Source organism: Anolis carolinensis, chromosome 5 (assembly GCF_035594765.1).
Source record: "Anolis carolinensis isolate JA03-04 chromosome 5, rAnoCar3.1.pri, whole genome shotgun sequence".
Classification (NCBI taxonomy): Eukaryota; Metazoa; Chordata; class Lepidosauria; order Squamata; family Dactyloidae; genus Anolis; species Anolis carolinensis.
Genome location: NC_085845.1, coordinates 73362572 through 73386296, shown reverse-complemented (window position 1 = coordinate 73386296; position 23725 = coordinate 73362572). Strand labels below are relative to the sequence as shown.

The window sequence follows — 23725 nt, the reverse complement described above, 5'->3', positions numbered from 1 at the left end:
AGGATGCTGCCTCTATGCCCCCAGACAGCGCCAGGCAGGCATTTCATCATTGTTCCTGTATTCAGCTAATGATTCAGCTACAAGACCTTCTCTCCATAGCTTCCATCTAAAGATGAAAAGCCCAAGCCTTCTCTTCTGATTACATCCAGCTCTAAAAATCACTGAATTATAATTGTCACATGTCAAAGTCTCTGGAGAACTGAAATTCAAGATATTTTAAGCCAGTGGCATTATTCCATTTCCTAGCTGACCCAGCCAACAGGACCAATGTTGAGTGATCATTGGTGTAGCAATTTATAAAAGTCTGAAGAAATGCATGGTTCCCACTTTTGGCCTAAGTCATATTGGAAAGGGAGTGTTGTTAAAATTTCTGTCTTATTAGAACAAAGTTGTAATGATATTGTGTGACCATTTGAATAAGGACTATGAAAGCATCGGGTAGGTTTTAAACTCATCTGAGGTGAAGTACAGTAGAGTCTCACTAATCCAAGCCTCGCTTATCCAAGCCTCTGGATAATCCAAGCCATTTTTGTAGTCAATGTTTTCAATATATCATGATATTTTGGTGCTAAATTCGTAAATACAGTAATTACTATGTAGCATTACTGCGTATTGAACTACTTTTTCTGTCAAATTTGTTGTATAACATGATGTTTTGGTGCTTAATTTGTAAAATCATAACCTAATTTGATGTTTAATAGGCCTTTCCTTAATCCCTCCCTATTATCCAAGATATTTGCTTATCCAAGCCTCTGCTGGCCCGTTTACCTTGGATAAGTGAGACTCTACTGTGTATCTCTGTGAAGAAAACCAAACCAAAATTAGCCTCCTCTTGAAACTAATCTGGTGGGACTTTGGGCTCATTTAAATTGACATGATAATCTGGACTCAGCCTGAATTATCTCCTGTTTGTCCTAATAATATATCCCAATTTCCAGTAAGTATCCTGGGTTAAACTGGATTAATCTGGTTTAGTTTCATTTCAGAAAAAGTTTGGAAATGCTTCAAAGTTTGCCTGAAACTCCAGTGTAAACCTGCAACTTTGGGGCCAGATTGAATCTGATTTGAATTGTTTTGCTGTCCATATGGGTCTCTACACCATCCCCTTTTCCCTGTGCACATCAATGGAAGGAAAAGGAGATGTTGCTGCCACCCTAACAATTGAGGCATTTTGTGTGAACTCCTAGCCAGTGAAGTGATAGTCCAGTGGAGCCAATGTGGTTTCAGCCCAGCTGGGCTATGTAGACACGATTCCTCCACTGCCATGGGCTTGGAGAGGTGTTCTGCTCTGGACATGTCCAGAATTTACTGGCCAGTGTACATTCAACCTCAGGGACACAAATGATATGGTTGTGCTAATAGCTACTACAGTAGATTTAGCCATTGCATTTTTGTTTGTTAGAAAGAACAGCTGGTTTGCTTAAATCAGAGTGAAAAATATTGTAGTCCACCCTGCTGATAGTGGACTACAATTTTCAGCATTCCTCGCCATTACCACTGCTGCCTAGGATGTCTGGGAGTTTCAGTCCAGCAAGATCTGAAGGATCTACATGGTTTATATTTCACTTTGGACCAATAACATTAGTCAACATTTTATACATGCTGCTATAACCCAAGACATAGAGATGTGCCTTTGTAATGTCACAAGCTCAGGCTGATTTTATGGGGGAAACCCCCGGTTATGTCATTAAGCATGAGACATTAATGATTGACCACAGAGGACAACATCCAAACAAAAAACATGAAGCCTAGAAAAAGAGGAAAATGCACCCGGTCCCTGATATTCCCCCCCCCCCTCCAACTAAGAATTAGAGCAGTGATTCTCAACTTGTGGGTCCCAAAGTGCTTTGGCCTACAACTCCCAGAAATCCCATTCAGTTTATCAGCTGTTAGGATTTCTGGGAGTTGAAGGTCAAAACATCTGGGGACCTACAGGTTGAGAACCACTGGAATAGAGACTCAGGGACAAGCTTTGAAATCTATTAACCCAATATATAAATGCTACTTGATATACAAATAATATAAGCACAGGAAAAGGAGGGGATGGCTGTTATTTTGCTTTTGCACTCCCCTTTTCCAGGAACACTTTACAGATACCACATATTGCTTACAATCTAGAGTGAAAACCAATATATTTTCACCCCACCTATTCAGATGTGGAGAAAAAGGCCCTTAAACAGTGTGGTTGTACGGTTAACAGCAATAACATGCATCAAGGGCGTCAATTCACAGGGATGTTCCTGGATTTTTACACTGTGTTTTGTGATTCGGTGTCTGTTTATAAAGGCAACAAATGTGCTGAAGGCTTTTTAGGAAGCACCGGTAACTGGCAGATACCATATTGGGACTCCCACTTCAGTTGCTCCTAACACTTTCTCCCTGGCATAGTGGAAAGATGAGCATCATTTTGCGGGTAAATTTAATGCCTGCCAGCAGATGATATTGAGAGACCACCCATTCTGATAAGGCATAGCAAGTAGGTTACCTCTTATCTCACTGCTTAATATAAAGCCCAGTGGTTATTTTTGTGTGTGTCAGGAGTGACTTGAGAAACTGCAAGTCATTTAGGGTGTGAGATATTTGGCCGTCTGCAAGGATGTTGCCCAGGGGATGCCAGGATGTTTTACCATCTTGTGGGAGGCTTCCCATATGGGAAGCTGGAGCTGACAGAAGGGAGCTCACCCTACCTCCCGGATTCAAACCACTGACCGTTTGGTCTGCAGTCCTGCCAGCACAAGGGTTTAACCCCTTGCGCCACCAGAAGCTCCTAAGCCCAGTGTTAAGCTAAGCTTTTCCACTGAAACAACTTCTCTCTGTCTAAAAGAATATAAATTAAAGATGTCCTCTAAGGAATTTATATGCAGGGACAGAACTTAAACAGGCAATTGCTCACTTCTGTGAATGTGATGCCCACAGATGAGATGAGCTTTTTACTGCAAAACAAAGATTTTTTTTTAAAAAAAACTCATATGATGGGAATTGTTGTTGAATAACAACTTCCACGAGGCCTGATATAACTAATTGGGAGGAATGCTATGGATTTTAGCCTAATGACATATCAAAGGAAAAACTTCCCAACTCTGATGCATAAAAATTGAAACATCTTCAAAAGTTGGGAGGGTGCTATATAACCCTTAAAAATGCTATATAACTAATCTGCTGTTAATTTCAAAACAACTTTTAAAACGAACGAGGTATTTCAGAAATAGTGATTTGCCTCATCCCTTCCCATAACAGAACATTTAATCCTTATTTTAAATTACAAATAATTTGGTATACCATGACTATTATTGTAACAAAGTGAAGTTTTCTAAACTTCTTATAAATGGCTCCATAAACGAGGTGCTGGGTTTTCTTGAAAAGTGGAACGAAATCAAGATAGATACAGTAGAGTCTCACTTATCCAACATAAACAGGCCGGCAGAATGTTGGATAAGCGAATATGTTGGATAATAAGGAGGCATTAAGGAAAAGCCTATTAAACATCAAATTAGGTTATGATTTTACAAATTAAGCACCAAAACACCATGTTATACAACAAATTGGACAGAAAAAGTAGTTCAATATGCAGTAATGCTATGTAGTAATTACTGTATTTACAATTTTAGCACCAAAATATCATGATGTATTTAAAACATTGACTACAAAAATGCGTTGGATAATCCAGAATGTTGGATAAGCGAGTGTTGGATAAGTGAGACTCTACTGTACCACATTTTGGCACTCTCCCTTTCAAATTCACTACCAGGTGCATTCAGCCTTATCCATCTGCCCTCCGTTAAGAACAGAAAAACTTTGGAAACAGTCTGATAGCCCCTAAATATTGTACCTTTCACATATTTTGGTCTAACACAGGGGTCCTCAAACTTTTTAATCCGAGGGCCGGTCCACAATCCTTCTGACTGTTGAGGGGCCGGATTATCATTTGAAAAAAAAATACAAACAAATTCCGATGCACACTGCACATGTCTTATTTGTAGTGCAAAAACAACAACAACAACAACAACGAAAGAACAATGCAATATTTAAAAATAAAAACAATTTTAACCAACGTACATTTATCAGGATTTCAATGGGAAGTGTGCTCCTGCTTCTGGCCAATGAGATAGTCAAGTTAATTAGGATTGTTGTTGTTGTGTGCCTCCAAGTCATTTCAGACTTTGGGAGAGCCTAAGTCTAAAATGTATTTATTTATTATGTATTTATTTACTGCATTAATTTACTACATTTGTATCACACCCTTCTCACCCCAAAGGGGACTCAGAGTGGCTTACAAATTATATGTACATCCAATATATTATATTATTAGCATAGCACAATATTAGCATTATATATTACTATATTGAACTATACCACTATAGTGTAATATTATTACTAATATTATATGTAATATAGAATATATAATTAATATTATTATATGGGAATACTATTAGTGTTATATTGTATTACATTATAATATTATTATCAATATTATATGTACATACAATATATTATATTATAAAACTGAGGGCGGGGGCCAGGTAAATGACCTCGGAGGGCCGCATCCGGCCCCCGGGCCTTAGTTTGGGGACCCCTGGTCTAACAGTTTCATAAATCTCCCCTTTTGGAGAAAGACCAAGAAGAAACAAATGGGTATGTTTAGTAATCAGAATGAGAAATATGCCTCTTAATTTTTAAAACATAATACTTAAGTACACTGCAATTGAGAGAGAGAGAGAGAGAGAGAGGGAGAGAGAGAGAGAAAGGGAAAGAGAATAGAGTGAAATAGGTAAATAAAGACAGAACTAAATAAAAGATGAGTAAACAAGTATGCTCACAGGTACGGGTTTCTGTGTTTGTTCCAGCGTGCTGGATGGCAAGGACCCTACAGTGAGGGCATTCTCGATATCTTGATCCAGCTGGTCCAGTTTCAAAATGAGCAGTACCATGGAGTCCAATCGTGACTGATCCCGATCTTCCCTGGTTTCCTGGGGATTAGAACACGCAATTACAGAAATCTGAAAGGGCACTTCTGGGAAAGAATAAAACACTCTCTGTTCCCTAATTTAACAAAACAGCATTGAATAATAGGCAGCAAACACACATTTTAGGGTAAAAAGGAGGGGGGAGGAAAAACACCACAGTGTAGTTTCTCATCAATGGGCCGTTCAGGGCAAAGGCTTGACTTGCTGACCGAGAAGCACTTTATATGCATCTTAAAAACACATCTCTGCACAAGAACTTGGTACATAGAAAGGACTATTTGATAGAAATACATTAGAATGAGGCTCCCTACTTGTGCTGTTCTGCGTTTGTGTGTACTGAGCTGTGCACAGATTAGTTTGTTGCATCTTTAGCTGAGACCTAATAAGGATAGAGCTGGCAACAAGGGCTGGCATCACCGGGCATCTGTCAAGGTTCACATTCAAGCAGGGGGTCCATTGTCAATCCCTGGAATCTCCTGACCCTGCAGTTCCCTTCTTTGCAGTCTATTGGCTACCTTTTTTGATTAATGAGAGAAGTAAAGGGAAGGATGATAAACTGCTTGTTTTAGGGAGGTGGCACAGACTGTACCAAATGCAGCATCACCAATAGGTGGGTCATCCAAGGAAGGGGTTCATTGAGACCATTTTTTTTTTAGGAATGCTGCCAAATCTGCAACAGGCAGTAGAAATGACCACACTGTTTTCCCCAATCTCTCATCTTAAACGAGCCACTATAAGGCACAGATATCAAAACAGTCCATGTTGATATAGAGCAATGGTTCTCAAGCTGTTGGTCCCCAGATGTTTTTGCCTTCAACTGCCAGAAATCCTGACAGCTGGTAAACTGGCTGGGATTTCTGGGAGTTGTAAGCCAAAACACCTGGGGACTCACAGGTTGAGAACCACTGATATAGAGAATGGGGTAAATTTGTAGAAGGTGTGTGGATACTACATAAACCTGTAGTAGATAGTTGTGTCCTCTTGCCATTGGCTCTAGGGCTGATGTAACTTATAGAGTGAAAGACACAACTACCCACTCATGATATAAGAATATTTTTTGCATCAAAGAAACCCAAAATACTCACCAAAGGAGGAAATGGGTGGTTAGCCTAAATCACTGCTTCTTAACCTGACCCCAAATGGGGTCCCCTTAGCTCAATGTTGGGGTCTCAAAAAATTGGCAACAGTAAAAGTTTTCTGAACATGGCAGTTTTAGACATTTACACAAAATTTGTTGTGCAGTGTTTACAATGGAGTCTGCAGAAGATGTAGCTGTAGCTCCTCTGAGAGGAGAAGCCATGTTGGCATGCCTCTCAGCCAATCAGAGTGGAAGGAAGAGGGAGGGAGAGGCGTGGCCATCGTTCTGCTAGCATTTTAAAAAAATGTTGTTTCAAAATTCCCCAAAAATCAGTGGATGGGTCAAACATTATGAAACTTGATAGGCAAAGAGTGGTTAATTTTTGCTTCCATTCTGGCAAATTTCATCCCAATAGCTTTCAAAAAGCAGGAGAATGAAGCCTCTGAATTTTGACCATTTATAAAAGCATTGGGCCGAAGCAGACTTTTCTCCAATAGTACTATGCCCGCTTTAAAACTACAATTCCCAGGTGTCCCAGGCCCTCTCTCCTCTTAACATTTCCCACCCCCTTTTGTCCTCACTTAGCATCATAGAGTCATTGAACAGTAGAGTTGGAAGAGACCTCGTGGGCCATCCAGTCCAACCCCATTCTGCCAAGAAGCAGGAAATCACATTCAAAGCACCCCCAACAGATGGCCATCCATCCTCTGCTTAAAAGCCTCCAAAGGAGGAGCCTCCACCACACTCCAGAGGAGAGAGTTCCACTGCCAAACAGCTCTCACAGTGAGGAAGTTCTTCCTAATGTTCAGGTGGAATCTCCTTTCCTGTAGTTTGAAGCCATTGTTCCTAGTCTCCAGGGCAGCAGAAAACAAGCTTGCTCCCTCCTCCCTATGACTTCCCCTCACGTATTTATACATCATGTCTCCTCTCAGCCTTCTCTTCTTCAGGCTAAACATGTCCAGTTCTTTAAACCACTTCTCATAGGGCTTGTTCTCCAGACCCTAGATCATTTTAGTTGCCCTCCTCTGACCATCTTGACCAAACTTTCATACGGTATGTGAATTCTTGGAAGGTATGAGAAGTTTAGAGAGGGAGAGGGAGAGGGAGGGAGGGAGAGGTTTGGTTTTGGACTCCTATTGTGGCTTGATTCCCCACTCAGCCACCCACTTGGGCAAGTCACACACTCTCAGCCCCAGATAAGCTAATGAAACAGGAAATAGCACTTTCAAACCAGGAACTGATTTCCTTATTCAGAGGCTGATGGCCATCTGTCAGGAATGATTTGATAGTGTGCTATGATTTCTGTTCCTGGGTGATATATGCCTTTTCCTAATTGGTTCTGTCATAGAAACATGGCAAAATTTATGACACTGCCTGAACTTTATCTTTGCGCAAGGGACATGGAGCACATTATGGTTTCCTGGGACACTGTCCACCAATTTAACAAAGTTTCAGCCATAAAAACAAAGTTTCTGAAGTAGAACAATGACTTTCAAAGTAAAGACAACCCAATGAAACAGGAAATAAGACTTTCAAACCAGGAACAGATTTCTGCAATTATTAAAAAATGGTTTATTATAAAAGCTATGAAAATTCGCCAAAAATCAGAGGATAAGGGAAATGTTCTGAGCTAGCAGTGTTAAATGGTTTCTACCACTGTACCAAGTTTGAAGAAGATAGCTCAAAAAATGAGGGTGGGAGAGTCCTGTAAAGTCCCCCCGGGTGCTGTTTTTGGCCTCTGCGCATGCGCGTCTGCCATTAACGAATTAATTTTGAATATTCCGAATATTCTTAAGTTTTGAAACTTTTTTGGGCCAAATTTCAGAAGTAGTTTCAGAAACGAAGCGCCAGCGCCCCCTACTTTTGAAGCGAGTTTAGAAACATTTTTTTTCATGGATCGCTCAAGCCTAGTCACCATACCAGGTGACAGTTGAATTGATGAAAAACAATAAGAAAAATTCAACCATTATCAAGACCTCAAAATCGAACTGCAAAGGATCTGGCATAAACTAATACAGGTGGTCCCGGTAGTAATTGGTGCACTGGGTGCCGTGCCAAAAGATCTCAGCTGGCATTTAAAAACAATAAACATTGACAAAATTACAATCTGTCAACTGCAAAAGGCCACCTTACTGGGATTTGCGCGCATCATCCGAAAATACATCACACAGTCCTAAACGCTTGGGAAGTATCCGACTTGTGAATTTGTGATACGAAATCTAGCATATATATCTCATTTGCTGTGTCGTACTGTGTCTTTGTGTCAATAATAATAATAATAATAATAATTTATTTTTGTACCCTGCCTCCATTTCCCCACAGGGACTTGGGGTAGCTAACATGGGGCCAAGCCCAAATTTCTACAATAAACAAAATAAAATACATACAGAACAAAAAAAAATCATCAACATTTAAACATACACAGATTAAACCATAATTTTAAACAATAAAGTAATGGTAAGTAAAACCGCCAAATAAGAACAATATAGTGATTTAAAATAGTGAAAGGCTGGGCAGTGGTGTGAGGAGTGCATAATTAAAATACAGTGCTGTAGTATAATAAGAGATTTTGGAGGTGGAATAAACGAAGAGCGTTATTACCAAATAAGGGCAAGAAAACCATACATCAGGCCCAGTGATAATCAATATTGAGGAGGTTATTCTTGTGATCAGTTATTGAAGGCACACTGGAAGAGCCAGGCTTTTAAGTCTTTCTTAAAGGCTACCAGGGTGGCTGCCTGCCTGATCTCCCTGGGGAGGGAGTTCCAGAGCCGAGTGGCCACCACGGAGAAGGTCCTCTCCCTCATCCCCACAAGCCGCACTTGCGACAGAGGTGGGAGCAAGACGAGGGCCTCCCCTGAAGATCAAAGAGATTGCGTGGGTTCATATGTGATTGCAGAAACATGTGAAAGGTAGTAGAAATATGATCAAATATATTGAAAGAGCAGATCATATACATCAATCTGGGGTTCTAATGTAAAAAGGACAAAAGACTGGATTGTCAAAAAGACATTATATTTTTAAACTAAGCTACCTGGCATGGGGTACTTGGAGTTTCCCCCCTCTCAATGTGCCAGCAACCAGAATATATTTGTGTCCCTTGACTGTACCTGTTTCTATTTTTGCTGGAAACTCTCCAGTGACCAGCAGCCAGTAGTTTGTGGACCAATACCAGTGCATAGGTCATTATAGACAGTTCCCGAGTTACAAACATCCGACTTACAACTGACTCATAATTAAGAATGGGGCTGAGACAACAGTAAGTGACAGAAATCTACCCCTAAAAAGGAAAATTCACCCCGAAAGCATTATCATGGGGAAAAGGTTTTTCAGCTGAAGCTTTCTCACCAATCCTTGTTTCTATAACAAGCCAAATTTTTCAAAATTCACAGGGACAGAAAGTGAGGTGATATCCTATGTTATCCAAAGAACACACACACACACACACACACACATATGGAGTTACACTTAATAATGTAGCTCTTCCAGTTTACATACAAATTCAGCTTCTATGGGTTTGAACTTATCTTGTTCATAACTTGGGAGCTGCCTGTACTTTGAATAGCTCTGTTTTCAACTGCTTTTCCCTGCTGTGTGAATGTTATGTGTGTATTTCAAGGGGCACAGATATCTTCCATGTGCACCGAAGTCTTTATCCACATTTGAGAAAAGAAAAAATAAATAGTAAGTTGTACATCACCAAAACTGGTAATGCCTTCTTTCTCTTGCAGTCCTCTGTGTAACCCAAAACTCTGCCCAAAAGGGTTGGGAAATTAACCAACACTAGTATTTTAGGATATCTGAAGGATATTTGTTTCTTCTGCTGATTCTGGCGGAAACGTTTGGATTTCACTTACTGCCCTATGTATTTAATAAAGAGCTAGGAGCGCCTGGTGGTGCAGTGGGTTAAACCACTGAGCTGCTGAACTAGCTGACCAAAAGGTCAGTGGTTCGAATTCAGGGAGTGGGGTGAGCTCCTGCTGTTAGCCCCAGGTTCTGCCAACCTAGCAGTTCAAAAACATGCAAACATGAGTAGATCAATAGGTACTGCTCTGATGGGAAGGTAATGGTGCTCCATGCAGTCATGCCGGCCACATGACCTTGGAGGTGTCTACAGACAATGCCGGCTCTTTGGCTTAGAAATGGAGATGAGCACCCAGAGTCAGACTCGACTAAACTTAATGTCAGGGTAAAACCTTTACCTTTACCTTAGGAAATTGTGATCTGGATCATGATGCCATAGAAGACTCTGGGAGTTAGCAATAAAAAAGTAACATTTCTAAGTTTAGATTGAATGTTATATATTCTGTAGCCTATGAAATCCTCAGATCATGGAATTTTGAAAGTGTTATGCCACATGACTGTAATTTTCTTTTACTGTGATACCAAGTTCTGTTTTCATTCTCATAAATATGTGCCATATTGTTTACTGTGCTATATACATTCCTGCATATAGAACAGGAAACCCCACACAGTTTTCCCTCACATATTTTTCTATACATTCCACAACTGGAGGAAAAAGGAAGTATACTCCCTTGGAAGAAGCAAGGCATTCAACTGAAAACATTTTGGCTTTACACCAAATACTCAGGAATTCCATATAGAAGTCGTGTGTTTTTACACTGGTGTCAAGCAGGCTGGTTCAAATGCTGCTGAGGTTTAGATTGTCAAGGCTGCAAAGACAGACTGTCAGTCAGTCAGCAGAAGAGGAAAATCTTGTGGCTTTCTCTTGGCACTGCAATGCTGGCCTTGAAAAAAGTGCATCCAACCTTGGAGGTTTACAATATTATCTTATGCATAGCCACTCCTGAGTTTCTTGAATGGGAATTACTTCCAATCTTGGCAATGTTACATTTTTGGTCCACAGTTGACAGAATGTCCCAGGCAGGATAGCCAGTGGCCATGTGACTGGGAGGATCTGGGATTTATAGATGAAATCTAAAGTAAAGCTTCTGTGATGGATAAATTGTTGTTAGAATTGAGAAATTATTACGGGAATGGTGGTCTGGATGACAATATGTTCCTAACTAAGGATTTGATTCCTCCACTCTCATTTTTAGATTCCCTTCTGGGCATGCAGAGTTGTTCCTCTTGGTTTTCGTCCAGAATTTCCTCACTCATGGATTCACCTTTCAACTGTCTTTATTTGGCAACTCTTCTTTGATGAAGAAACAAGAAAATAACCAAGAAAGTTGATTAAATTGTGAATATACTACCATTCATCATACTGAATGCAACATGAATGCAACAGTTTGATTGGCTTTTGTAATCATTTATCTGAAATTTATATTTGTTTATTGTGTATAATACAATGTTTAATGATATTTAATACATTGCCATTATTCCATTTAGTGGACACTTGTTAGTTCAAGATGGGAAGGCTCCCATTGTTATCCAGCAGCAATTTTTCGGCGGCAGCAGTTTTTTTTAAACGAGTCACCCCAGAAGTACTCTACTTGTGTGATGTAAGCAGGTTGACTCTGTGGAGAAAGTACAAAAAACCTGCCAAATTTGTGCGTGTGTGAAAAGGGCCCTAGTTTGTGTGTCCTTCATTAATGTTTTTACTCATCTTGACCACACGCTGGGCGTTATCACACATCTCTGAAAAGAGTAGTAAACTTGTGGTGAACCCACCTTGCTGAGATTGGAGGAAGCTTGTCTAGCCCTACTTCTTCCTGCATAAATCATTGCAAAATATTTTTAAATCAAATCCACTAATAATCAAATATGGACAAATAATTTTTGAAGCCTTCTTGAGCTGTGCTTGAGACATGAAAGGAGTGGGTGGAGGGAGATTGCCAACAAAACAACAATTAACCCTGTATCCTCCCCTCTGGTTGGAAGTCTCTCCTCAGCTCAAAGAATGCCTGGAAGAGTTTTTCTTGTTTGTGTTTGAAATTATTTGTCCTCCATATTTGTAAGTTTGATTTGTGCATATTTGATAGTTAGTGGATTTGATTTAAATGTTCTCTTTCAGAATCTCTGGGTATTCTTGTGTGATTTTATGGTCAATGTCTGCTGTAAAGTCCACTGGAAAAAGATTTCTCTTGGAATCCCTAGGGGTGCTTCCAGATGGCGTGAAAATGTGGGCTTTAAATGGAAGATTAAAAAACCTTGGAACCTGAGAACATGCCCCCACACAGACCTGTGGGTCCTGGGACCTTTTCCCTCACCATCTTCACAGGCTTCCTCTGTATCCGAACAAGATGGAGGGTGGATGGGGGACATCCAGCAAAAAGGTTTTTTTAAAAATCATTCCATTATGCACAAGATCGTATATGTGCACATGCTACTATCTATCTATCTATCTATCTATCTATCTATCTATCTATCTATGAGTGATGGAATCCTGGCGACCGCCAAAACAACAAAACTAAACACCCCCAACCTCCAAAATTGGCAACACAACCCATCATCCATGCCTCTAGGTTGATACAACAAAAAGAAAAGAAAAATAAAGTCCTAATTAGAAGGAGAGGAATAATTGTTTTTATCCAATTGCTGCCAGTTAGAAGGCTAAGCTCCGCCCACTTGGTCTCCTAGCAACCCACTCACTCAGGGGACAGACAGAGTTAGGCCTCACTTAGGCCTCTTCCACACTGCCTATAAAATACAAATTATCAGATTTTAACTGGATTAGATGGCAGTGTAGACTCAAGGCCCTTCCACACAGCTATATAACCCATTTATAATCTTATATTATCTGTTTTAACTGGATTATCTGGACTCCACACCTTTACCCTTTACTTTAACTACCACCAATTCCTCAATACTTTATTTCCCATATCACCATACTTCGCCACAGCAACGCGTGGCCGGGCACAGCTAGTGTTAATATAAACACAATCAGATTCGCATGTGTACATATGAGGTTCTGCATGTAATGGAGGGATTTTTTTAAAAAAATGATTTCTCTCTTCCCCCAGTGGTTTATTCAAGCTCTGCTTAATATTAAAAGGTTTTAAACAAAGTGATTCAAAGAGTTCTAATTGCTCTCCATTCATGCTTCCTTTAATCAGCTGCTGCCTGTTTCACATTTTCCTTTAGAGCAGTGGTTCTCGACCTGTGGGTCCCCAGGTGTTTTGGCCTACAACTCCCAGAACATCCAGCCAGTTTACCAGCTGTTAGGATTTCTGGTAGTTGAAGGCCAAAACAGGTTGAGGACCCACAGGTTGAGAACCACTGTTTCAGAGCATTGTTTGGAATTGGTGATTGGTTCTTGTAAGCTGCTCCGAGCCCTAGGGGAGTGGCGGCATATAAGTTCGAAAAATAAATAAATAAATAAAACACTCCTTCCTAACAGAGGTGTCTTCACTTTAATTGTATTATGCATATTTTACCTGGCTTTTTTGGTTCAGTGTGGATCTTTTGGAAATTATATTTCATTCATTACATTTTATTTTCAATTACTTTGCATATTCACTGCATGTAAAGGCAAAACAAGAAAATGTTAAATATATCAAAATAAGGAGGGCGTCTAGAGTGAGAGCGGATGTTAGGAGTGGAGTGGGGCTGGCTTGTATGTCCCTCACATTTAAAGCCTTGTCTCTTCAGCCAGACATATGAATAGGTGCTATGTACTTAGTATAGGCTTAAGGAAAGGGTGGAGTTGAAGTCTATTCCTTTACATATATAGAACTGTATACACAATAAGACCCAGCACAGAGGTGTAGCTGTGAAAGAGAGCCAATGAAGGCATTCTGCTCCCAATGAATTTTTCCTTCAGCTTCCAAATTCCTAGTATTGCTGAGAATGAGGCATTGTAAAATAATGTGCTTCTAGAACTCTTATATTGCTGTGTTTGCATTCCCTTGGTAACGTTGCTTGCCTCTTTTCTTTGGATGTCTAAGCTGTTTCTCCAACTGCTCAGCTGAAAATTTAATTTCTCCAAGACTGGAAATTTGGGAAATATCTTATTCTTACAGGGAGAAAGCTTCATTTTGCTCCATGCATATAGCCACATTTTTAGCCCGGCATATGTGGGAGGAAAAGACAGATCTCAAATCTAGTTTAAGGATTTGGTTAAGATATGTTCAGATATTTACTGCCTGTGATTACCAAGTCAAGTATGTTATGAAGTATTTGCTTTTTACTTGAATACTACACCACACGTTAAAACAAATCTTTTGCATTTATTACTTTTCCACATGGTACATTTCAGAGCTAAGCAGCTAGTAAATGGATGCATAAAAATCTAAGACTTATACCCATAAAAACAAAAGTATGCAGAAAACATTGAGCATGACATTGAAAAGGGTAGCATTCATCTGTGTTTGTACTTTATTTCTAGGTTGCCATGCCCAGGCAAAGGTATTTTGCATCTTACAAACAATCCTCTCTGTGTCTTTTTCAATCTTGTGGCTAGTTGGTAAGTTTAATTTTTCCCTTTCCACCCATCAATCACCTCATAAGTGCATATTATTTACTGGGTTTTTTTTATGAAACTTGAAATGTTATACAATACATACCAATTTTTTAAAATGGGTATTTGGGTTTTCTGGGAAATAGTCTGCAAATAATATTTTCCTAAGCTCCAGAAGTGAAATAAGAGTCAGGTAGTGATACGATGAATGTCACTTTTGATTTCAATAAATGGAGGCATTGGGTTGGACATGTGCCACCAGAATTTTTTCAGCATTCCTTTGTTTCATTTAAGTGCGGTTTCTGGTGTAACACTTGATAGTCTTGGCCCTTGCATTCATCAATAAACCTTAATGCCAAGTCAGGCAGGAAACAGGTATTTTGTACATGAGCCAGGGACAACTGGGTTCAAACCTCTCTCAGAAAATTAGGTGGCATTGAACCAATGATTCTCTTTCAACTTAAACTACATTGCAAAATTCTTGTAAGGATGAAACAGGAGGCTCCTACATTCTTCTAAAGATAATAATAATAATAATAATAATAATAATAATAATAATAATAATAATTTGATAGAAGTCAAAAATCAGAAACTCCTCAAAGCACAGCAGACAAAAAACCAGTACAAGAAAACCATACTAAAAACTAGAGCTGACAGCTGGCACAACAAAACATTGCATGGAAAGTTCCTTGACAAAATTGAAGGAAAAGCTGATAAGGAGAAGACCTGGCTCTGGCTCACGAATGGGACCCTGAAGAAGGAGACAGAAGGCCTGATCCTTGCAGCCCAAGAGCAAGCCATCAGAACAAATGCAATTAAGGCCAAGATCGAAAAATCAGCTGATGACCCAAAATGCAGACTGTGCAAGGAAGCTGACGAAACCATTGATCATCTCCTCAGCTGCTGTAAGAAAATCGCACAGACAGACTACAAACAGAGGCACAACTACGTGGCCCAAATGATTCATTGGAACTTATGCCTCAAGTACCACCTGCCAGCAGCAAAGAACTGGTGGGATCACAAACCTGCAAAAGTATTGGAAAATGAGCACGCAAAGATACTGTGGGACTTCTGAATCCAGACTGACAAAGTTCTGGAACACAACACACCAGACATCACAGTTGTGGAAAAGAAAAAGGTTTGGATCATTGATGTTGCCATCCCAGGTGACAGTTGCATTGACGAAAAACAACAGGAAAAACTCAGCCGCTATCAGGACCTCAAGATTGAACTTCAAAGACTCTGGCAGAAACCAGTGCAGGTGGTCCCGGTGGTGATGGGCACACTGGGTGCCGTGCCAAAAGATCTCAGCCGGCATTTGGAAACAATAGACATTGACAAAATTACAATCTGCCAACTGCAAAAGGCCACCCTGCTGGGATCTGTGCACATCATCCGAAAATACATCACACAGTCTTAGACACTTGGGAAGTGTTCAACTTGTGATTTTGTGATGTGAAATCCAGCATATCTATCTTGTTTGCTGTGTAATAATAATAATAATAATAATAATAATAATAATAATAATAATAATAATAATAATAATAATAATCGTAATTATTATTTTATTTCTTACCCGCCTCTCCTTGTTGCTCAGGGCCCAGGTTACAACATAGCTAAACACACATAATCATGATATAAATACACATATTAAAAAGTATTTCTACAAAATACATATATTAAAATACACAGAACAATGATTAAAATATAGTGGACACAAGTCACAAGTTTAAAATTCATGATCAAAACTGGCTGAATAGGCTTGCTGGAAGAGATGGGCCTTCAATTATGTTTTAAATTTCAACAGCCGATCTAGTTGTCATAACTCTTCTGGTAGGTCGTTCCACAGTCTTGGGGTGGCCATTGAAAAGGTCCTCTGGGTGATGGTTGTCAGTTGGGTTTTGGCTGATTGGAGTAACAACCCCGCAGACGACCTAAGTGTTTGGGGCGGACTGCATGGGGAAAGGTGATCCTGTAGGTAACTTGGATCCGACTCATGTAGGGCTTTAAAGGTCAAAACCAACACTTTGTACTTTGCCCAAAAAGTAATTGGCAGCTAGTAGAATGACTTTACGATAGGGATGATATGTTCATTCCTGGATGTTCCTATAACTAGTCTGATTGCCGTATTTTGAACCAACTGGAGCTTCTGAACTTGGTACAAACGTAGCCCAATGCAAAGCACATTGCAGAAGTCCAACCTTGAGGTTACCAGAATGTGGACGACAATTTTTAGGTCCTCCAAATCTAGGACGGAAGAAGCAACATGGAACCCAGAAATAATAAAAGTGATCAATCCAGTGACTGGACAGGTGTAGTTGCTTTCTCAGTGATCTGACCGGGTGTTGGCAGTTGTTGTAAATAATTAATATGAAATTTTGTGGCAAGAATGTTTTAAAGCTTATGGATCAGAAACATTGTTTCTTTGGTTTTTGTTCAAAATAGTATGCCACTGTTCTAGCAGTACTAGGGGCCACTTCCTCATGCTGTCAAACCATGTTATGTAGTTTGCGGAGATGTTCTGGGGCCACATTGATAATTATATGACCAGTTCCATGAATCTTTTCCACCTGATAGTCTCTTGATCATGAGGCTGTCCATCAGATCAGAAAAGCTCAAATGGGCCCTGATATCAGGTTATTGAAGTAATGCACATAATGCAGTGACATGAGTTTAAATCACTGGAAAATTGTTTCCCTATGATGCAATCATATTCATTTTATGAGTTTTTATCTTAAATATAGGATGAATCCACACTATGAAACTCTATTTGACTATGGAACTTGAAGCTTGTAATCTGGAGACTAAGACAATTTTGCAGATAACTCTAAGCACCAGTGTACAAACTATAAAATCTAGGATTCTTTTAAATGGGGCAACAGGGTGGATCTCGTATAGGGACCAAACTGCTACGCATAATCATGCAGTGTGGATATCCTTTCTTCCCATTTTTACTTTCAGCAAGCTAATTGCATTATCAAGGATTAGGTCCAGGGAGATACTAACATAAGACCTTCTGATAGGGGAGCTACTGCACAGGAGACAGCCTGAATTGACTATCTATTGTAAAAGTGTGTTTGGAAATGCCACACACATGACTGCGTATGGCTTTGCGCTAGCATGGCTCTCCAGATGCTGTACAATTTTTTTTTTTGCAAGAGATCATATAGTGCCTCCTAAAAACTATAGGTACATTCCTTCACTGATTTTCTTCTTGTATATGTCGTTGAAGGCTTTCATGGCCAGAATTACTGAGTTGCTGTGAGTTTTCCGGGCTGTATGGTCATGTTCCAGAAGCCTTCTCTCCTTACGTTTCGCCCATATCTCTGACAGGCATCCTCAGAGGTTGTGAGTCTCCAAAACTTCTTCACAACTGAGACCTCACAACCTCTGAGGGTGCCTGCCATAGATGTGGGTGAAAAGTCAGGAGAGAATGCTTCTGGAACATGGCCATACAGCCCGGCAACTCAAACAATGAATAATGTCAGGCATTTTCTTCTCACTGCTAGAAACCCAATGAAAAATGCAGCGATTTCAGACTATTTAGTTAGAGACCTATTATATAACCCCCCCCCCCAAATGCACGTGATTCTTCTATGTAGAAAACGTGTTGTGCATAGAAATTGCACAGTATATAATGAGCAGAAAAGTAGTGTTTTCAGTACAAATCCCCACTATATTCTTGACAAAAGAATGCTATTTTCTACACAAAAGCACAAAAGAATTTTGCTTAGAATAATCTTAGAATGGGGAAGATTCTCAGCCATCCATTTGAAAAAAATCTAGTATTTTTTGGAATATTTTTGTATACGCATGGACCTGTCAGAAAAATCACTGCTGTGTGTGAAGGAGGCCTTCCACTTCCAGAATGGTACCCCCTGATCGAATGCTAAGACTGCAGTCCATCACACTTACTGAAGGGTTAAGTTGTCTTGGAATTGATGTCCAAGAAAACACACATAGGATTGTGCTGCACCATTGCCTCCGGTGTAAAAAGCAACCTCTCTGCGGGACAGGGCAAGCCAAGCCTCTTCACTCACCCACAGAAGAAATCGTTCTTTTATAAACAGAGCTGGCAAAATTCCCCTGAGAAACTTTGATCTTGGGCCAGTTGGACTGAGCTTCAGCTCTTACATTAATGCTACACATTTCATAAAATCTTAAGGTCCTTGTCCACGTCTTGCTTTGTTTAAAAGAAAAACACACTGTTCAGGCTAGAGAGATATTCAGGTATCTTTTTATCCACCATGAAATCATTCATGTGAGCTGAAAAGGAAGCGAGAGGATAAAGCAATACATCTTTTTATAGAAAGATCTGCTGGCTGTTAAAGAAAGTCATATAAATCTAATGAAAACTGCTTTATGTTGTTCTTCACTAAGGCATTGAGCAGCAATAAATATGGGAACTGATGTGGGGATTTTATCTCTCTCTCTAAAGTTTTTATCTTATATTAGGCATGTTTATACACAAGGCTGAGGAAATCCAATTCCATAGACCAAAGGTGGGAAGGATGCAACCCTGAAACGTGTTGTTGAACTTTAAATGGGGCCACAAAGTGGAGTCCACAACATGCGAGTGTGGAGAAGAGCAAACCACAGACCACCTATTACAATGCAGTCTGAGCCCAGCCACATGCACAATGGAGAACTTTCTTATAGCAACACCAGAGCCACTCCAAGTGGCCAGCTAATGTCAAAGGACATTTAGTATAATGCCAAGTTTTTAACTTTGTTTGTGTCTTTAAATACATGACAACTGTACCCTCGGTTCACTTCTGACACAATAAATACATAAACTCCCAGTATGCCTAGCCAGCACAACCATGACTGAAGAATGTTAGGAGTTGCAGTCCAATTTCTAGAGAGCTACACAATGCCCACTTTGCAGTATACATCCCCATGACCCTTTTAGAGTTCATAATTTTGCAATTATACTAAACATCCAGCATTATAAACTTGGAAGAAAGTTTTCTAGTACAGTAGAGTCTCACTTATCCAACATAAAAGGGCCGGCAGAACGTTGGATAAGCAAATATGTTGGATAATAAGGAGGGATTAAGGAAAAGCCTATTAAACATCAAATTAGGTTATGATTTTACAAATTAAGCATCAAAACATCATGTTATACAACAAATTTGACAGAAAAAGTAGTTCAATATGCAGTAATGCTATGTAGTAATTACTGTATTTACGAATTTAGCAGCAAAATATCATGATATATTGAAAACATTGACTACAAAAATGCATTGGATAATCCAGAACATTGGATAAGTGGGTGTTGGATAAGTGAGACTCTGCTGTATACCAAGATTTCAAAGTATCACCACATTTGTGCTCATGAATGTCACTAAAGGACATATTAGGAATATACCATTATATGTCCTTCCCTGATTGTCAGTTTTCAAAAACACTTTCTTTCTTGACTTGGAGCATCTGCATCATTTCAAGATATTGATTATCAGTATCACCCAACTCAAGAAATAACTATAAAGAAAATCAGAAAACCTTTTCATGTCAGTCAAGGTTTCCATGACTGACATGAAAAGATCATACAAGCAAGCAAGAAGCATAATGATGGTACATTCAATATTAACAACAAACTTTTATAACACCTTGTTCAAGAATATATCACTGAAAGTGGTGGGAGAGAAATGAAATATTAGACTGCCCCATCACATGACACTCAGACCCAAGACTTGCTTGTGATTTCAATAATTAAATGCAGAAAATGACTGGATCCAAGGAAAAAAACATTGCTATTCCCATACTTCTTATGAAAGCTGAAATGAATGTGTAACTAAAAGTAAAAGAGAAATATTGGACAAGATGTAGACAGAAATGAATGCAACTCTTTAATTCCAATGTGATTGGTTAGTGTATGGTTTGACATCCAAATTCTTAAATGGATTTGGCAATAAATAGCAGAAGGATTCCAGCAAAAGCATTCCATGCATTTGCAGTTAAAATTGAGATTTATTTCCATGGGTAACAAAAAAAATTAAATGTGTAAAAACAATGGTGTTTGACTGCTTAGCAATACCAACCACACGGACTGTATAGGTATAGAACATTTAAAGTAAGCCATCATCCATTTCAGCCTCACTCAGAAGTACTAAAGTTTGCTGGACTGAAGTCAGGGCTTATATATTTTAGAATTATGATTTGACCTATGGAAGAACTAATTACAAATTTCAATGGCATCATCACTCATGACTAAACAGGAAAGAGTGGGTGGAGGACAACGGGAGAGCCAGCGCAGGTTTCGTTCTGTTTCAGCTTCTGCAAACCACTGCTTGGCTAGGAATAAAGACCTCACTCTGACTATAATAAGGCACACAATTTACTTCCCGTCTTCATTTTTTTCAAAATTCAGAAGAAAAGATGATCTTATACTTTCCAAATTATCCCAATTTAACGATTCAGAGAAACAATTTTCATTTGACAGAAGCACTCTGCCTTTCTAGTGAACCCAACTAGAATCCACTGATTTGAATGCATTAGTTCATGACATAATCCCATTTCTCATTTGGCACAGCCTATCCCAAGATGCATTTGTTGGTGGTGCAAAATGAGAGCCCTCTTTGTTATTAGCTAAAATAGAGAGAAATTTAACAATAACTCAGTAAACTCAAGATGTATCTAAGAAACCTACAGCTATTCATGGTTTTTTTCCCCTCAAATTAGATGAGACAAGTAGTGTTTTCCTCCAGAGCTGGACAAGAAAGATGGTATTAGTGGTTTTGGCAGAGTTAATTTGGATTCATCAAACCTAAACCTCAACAAGAGAGGGAGAAGGAAAAATAGAGTGTCACAAAGGGAGTGATCTTACTTCATTATGCTCCAGAGTGAATTGCTAACTGTGTAAAGCCAAATTTCAAAGGGCGTTTTTGCTCTGTGAGCCAAATTCATTTGCAGTGATTTCATGAAACTCTTGTTTATTTTGTGCAATTGTGATAGCAAGAAAATTTCCTTGCACCCATGGGCCTTCTTTTAGAATATAGTTCTGCTTCTACCTGCTAGATCAATGGTTCTCAACTTGTGGGTCCCCAGGTGTTTTTGCCTACAATTCCTAGAAACCTCAGTTTACCAGCTGTTAGGATTTCTGGGAGTTGAAGGCCAAAACATCTGGGGACCCACAGGTTGAGAACCACGGCTCTAGATACTTTCACATTCAACCATCCACACATATGGCTTGACACACACAACACACTGGGTGGGCATCATGATACGATGTTACTCAAGCTTGGCTTTCACTTGGTTGCAGCAGGAGCTGCAGTGGCGCAATGGGTTAAATCAGTGGTTCTCAACCTGTGGGTCCCTAGATGGTTTGGCCTACAATTCCCAGAAATCCAAGCCAGTTTACCAGCTGTTAGGGTTTCTGGGAGTTGAAGGCCAAAACATCTGGGGACCCATAGGTTGAGAACCACTGTGTTATACCCTTGTGCCGGCCAGACTGTTGACCCAAAAGTTGGGTTGCTGATCTGAAGGTTGCTGGTTTGAATCCGTGAGACATGGTAAGCTCCCGTCTGTCAGCTCTAGCTTGCGGGGATGTGAGATAAGCCTCCCAGCAGGATGGTAACACATCCGGGCATCTCTTGGGCAACATCTCTGTAGATGGTCAATTCTCTCACATCAGAAGTGACTTGCCGTATGTTCTCAAGTCACTTCTGACATGATAAAAAAAAGCTTATTTGCAGCAAGGGATGGGAAGCCATTAAGACCCTTCTTGCAGCTGCCACTGACCCTGGTAACAGTACATAGAATGATAGGACCATGAGTTGTCAAAGGCTTTCATGGCCGGGATCACAGGGTTGTTGTGTGTTTTCCGGGCTGTATGGCCATGTTCCAGAAGTATTCTCTCCTGATGTTTCACCTACATCCATGGCAGGCATCCTCAGAAAACACACAACAATCCAGTGATAGGGACCCCTTATCTGTCATCTAGCAGCCATTCCAGAGATCTGCAGTAGACAGAGCAGTGGGAAATTGGGTGAGAGTGACCGTATTCTTCCCTTTAAAAAAATGAGGGGAACTCTTGTGTGTGCTAACAAACAACTTTGTGCTGTTTTAGTCACTTTAGGGGACATGTGGCACAAAAGAAAGATCATAATTCATTATATAATTGATACAAATTTAGTAAAAGAGCCATGGAATAGCCAATTTGTTTCCACATTTCCAATCTGCAGCTGGCCATCTCTTTCACTCCTAACTTATTTGTGGTTATACACACTAATCCATCTCTTAAAAGAGACTCATCCTCACATGACCTGCTTTACTAAGGACTTTATTGAATGAACTTATCATCACCCTTATTATCACTGATGGTGATACATACCAAGTCGAGCACCTTCAATATAGCACCTCTTATCAATAACACAATTATGTCGATTCACCAATTTGTGGTCCTGTAATTAATAATTATACTTCTGCACACTCTCAGAAGCCTGCCTTCCTGTACTACTGTGGTTCCTTAATTTCTATATTTTTTAATTTTTAGTGCTGTTGTGCAATTCCAGCATTTTAAATCAAACAAACTGCTGAGCTGCTGAATTTGCTGATCGAAAGTGCGGTGCTTCAAATCCGGGGGGTGGGCTGAGCTCCTGCTGTTAGCCCCAGCTTCTGCCAACCTAGCAGTTCAAAACCATGCAAACATGAGTAGATCAATAGGTACCGCTCTGATGGGAATGTAATGGCGCTCCATGCAGTCATGCCAGCCACATGACCTTGGAGGTGTCTATGGACAACAACGGCTCTTTGGCTTAGAAATGGAAATGAGCACCAACCCCCAGAGTCAGACACGACTAGACTTAATGTCAGGGCAAAACCTTTACCTTTTACTAACTATAAAAAAGGGAAAAGGCCAGCCTGGGAATAACAAGGGGAAGAAAGAAGGAAGAAGAGGGGAAGAAGAGAAGAATCCTGCCCTCTGATGTCATGCTACTGCTAGCATGGCACACAATAGTGGAAGGGACCAATTGCATCAAGGTTAGTTACAGGAACATTGCAGAGTTAGAAACTATTGATGGTAATGGGGGAATCAGTGGGGTGCTCATAACGTTGTGTGATTGGAACCATGACCAAAGAGGACACTCCATCTGCAATGCTGGGTTGCCTGCCTTGTGTGATAAGAGATCAGTGCTCCTTTTCTGAACCATCTCCATTCAAGTGGGCTGTTATCATACAACTGTAACTTTATGAACTGTAAGGTAAAGGTTTCCCCTGAGGTTAAGTCCAGTCATGTCTGACTCTGGGGGTTGGTGTCTATACACACAAACGATTGTCTATGTACAAAGAAAATGTGTCCAAATGACATATATTGTT

At 39.9% G+C, this 23725-nt stretch overlaps 1 protein-coding gene across 2 annotated transcripts in view; it reads right to left on the bottom strand.

The window, feature by feature from the left end:
- dlc1 (DLC1 Rho GTPase activating protein) overlaps positions 1–23725 on the bottom strand; it is a 320594-nt gene that overhangs the window by 235871 nt on the left and 60998 nt on the right. For both annotated transcript variants that reach the window (XM_016994033.2, XM_008111705.3), the window contains exon 3: positions 4818–4967. In XM_016994033.2, the coding sequence (XP_016849522.2) occupies positions 4818–4967 (150 nt within the window). The remainder of the gene's footprint in view (positions 1–4817; positions 4968–23725) is intronic.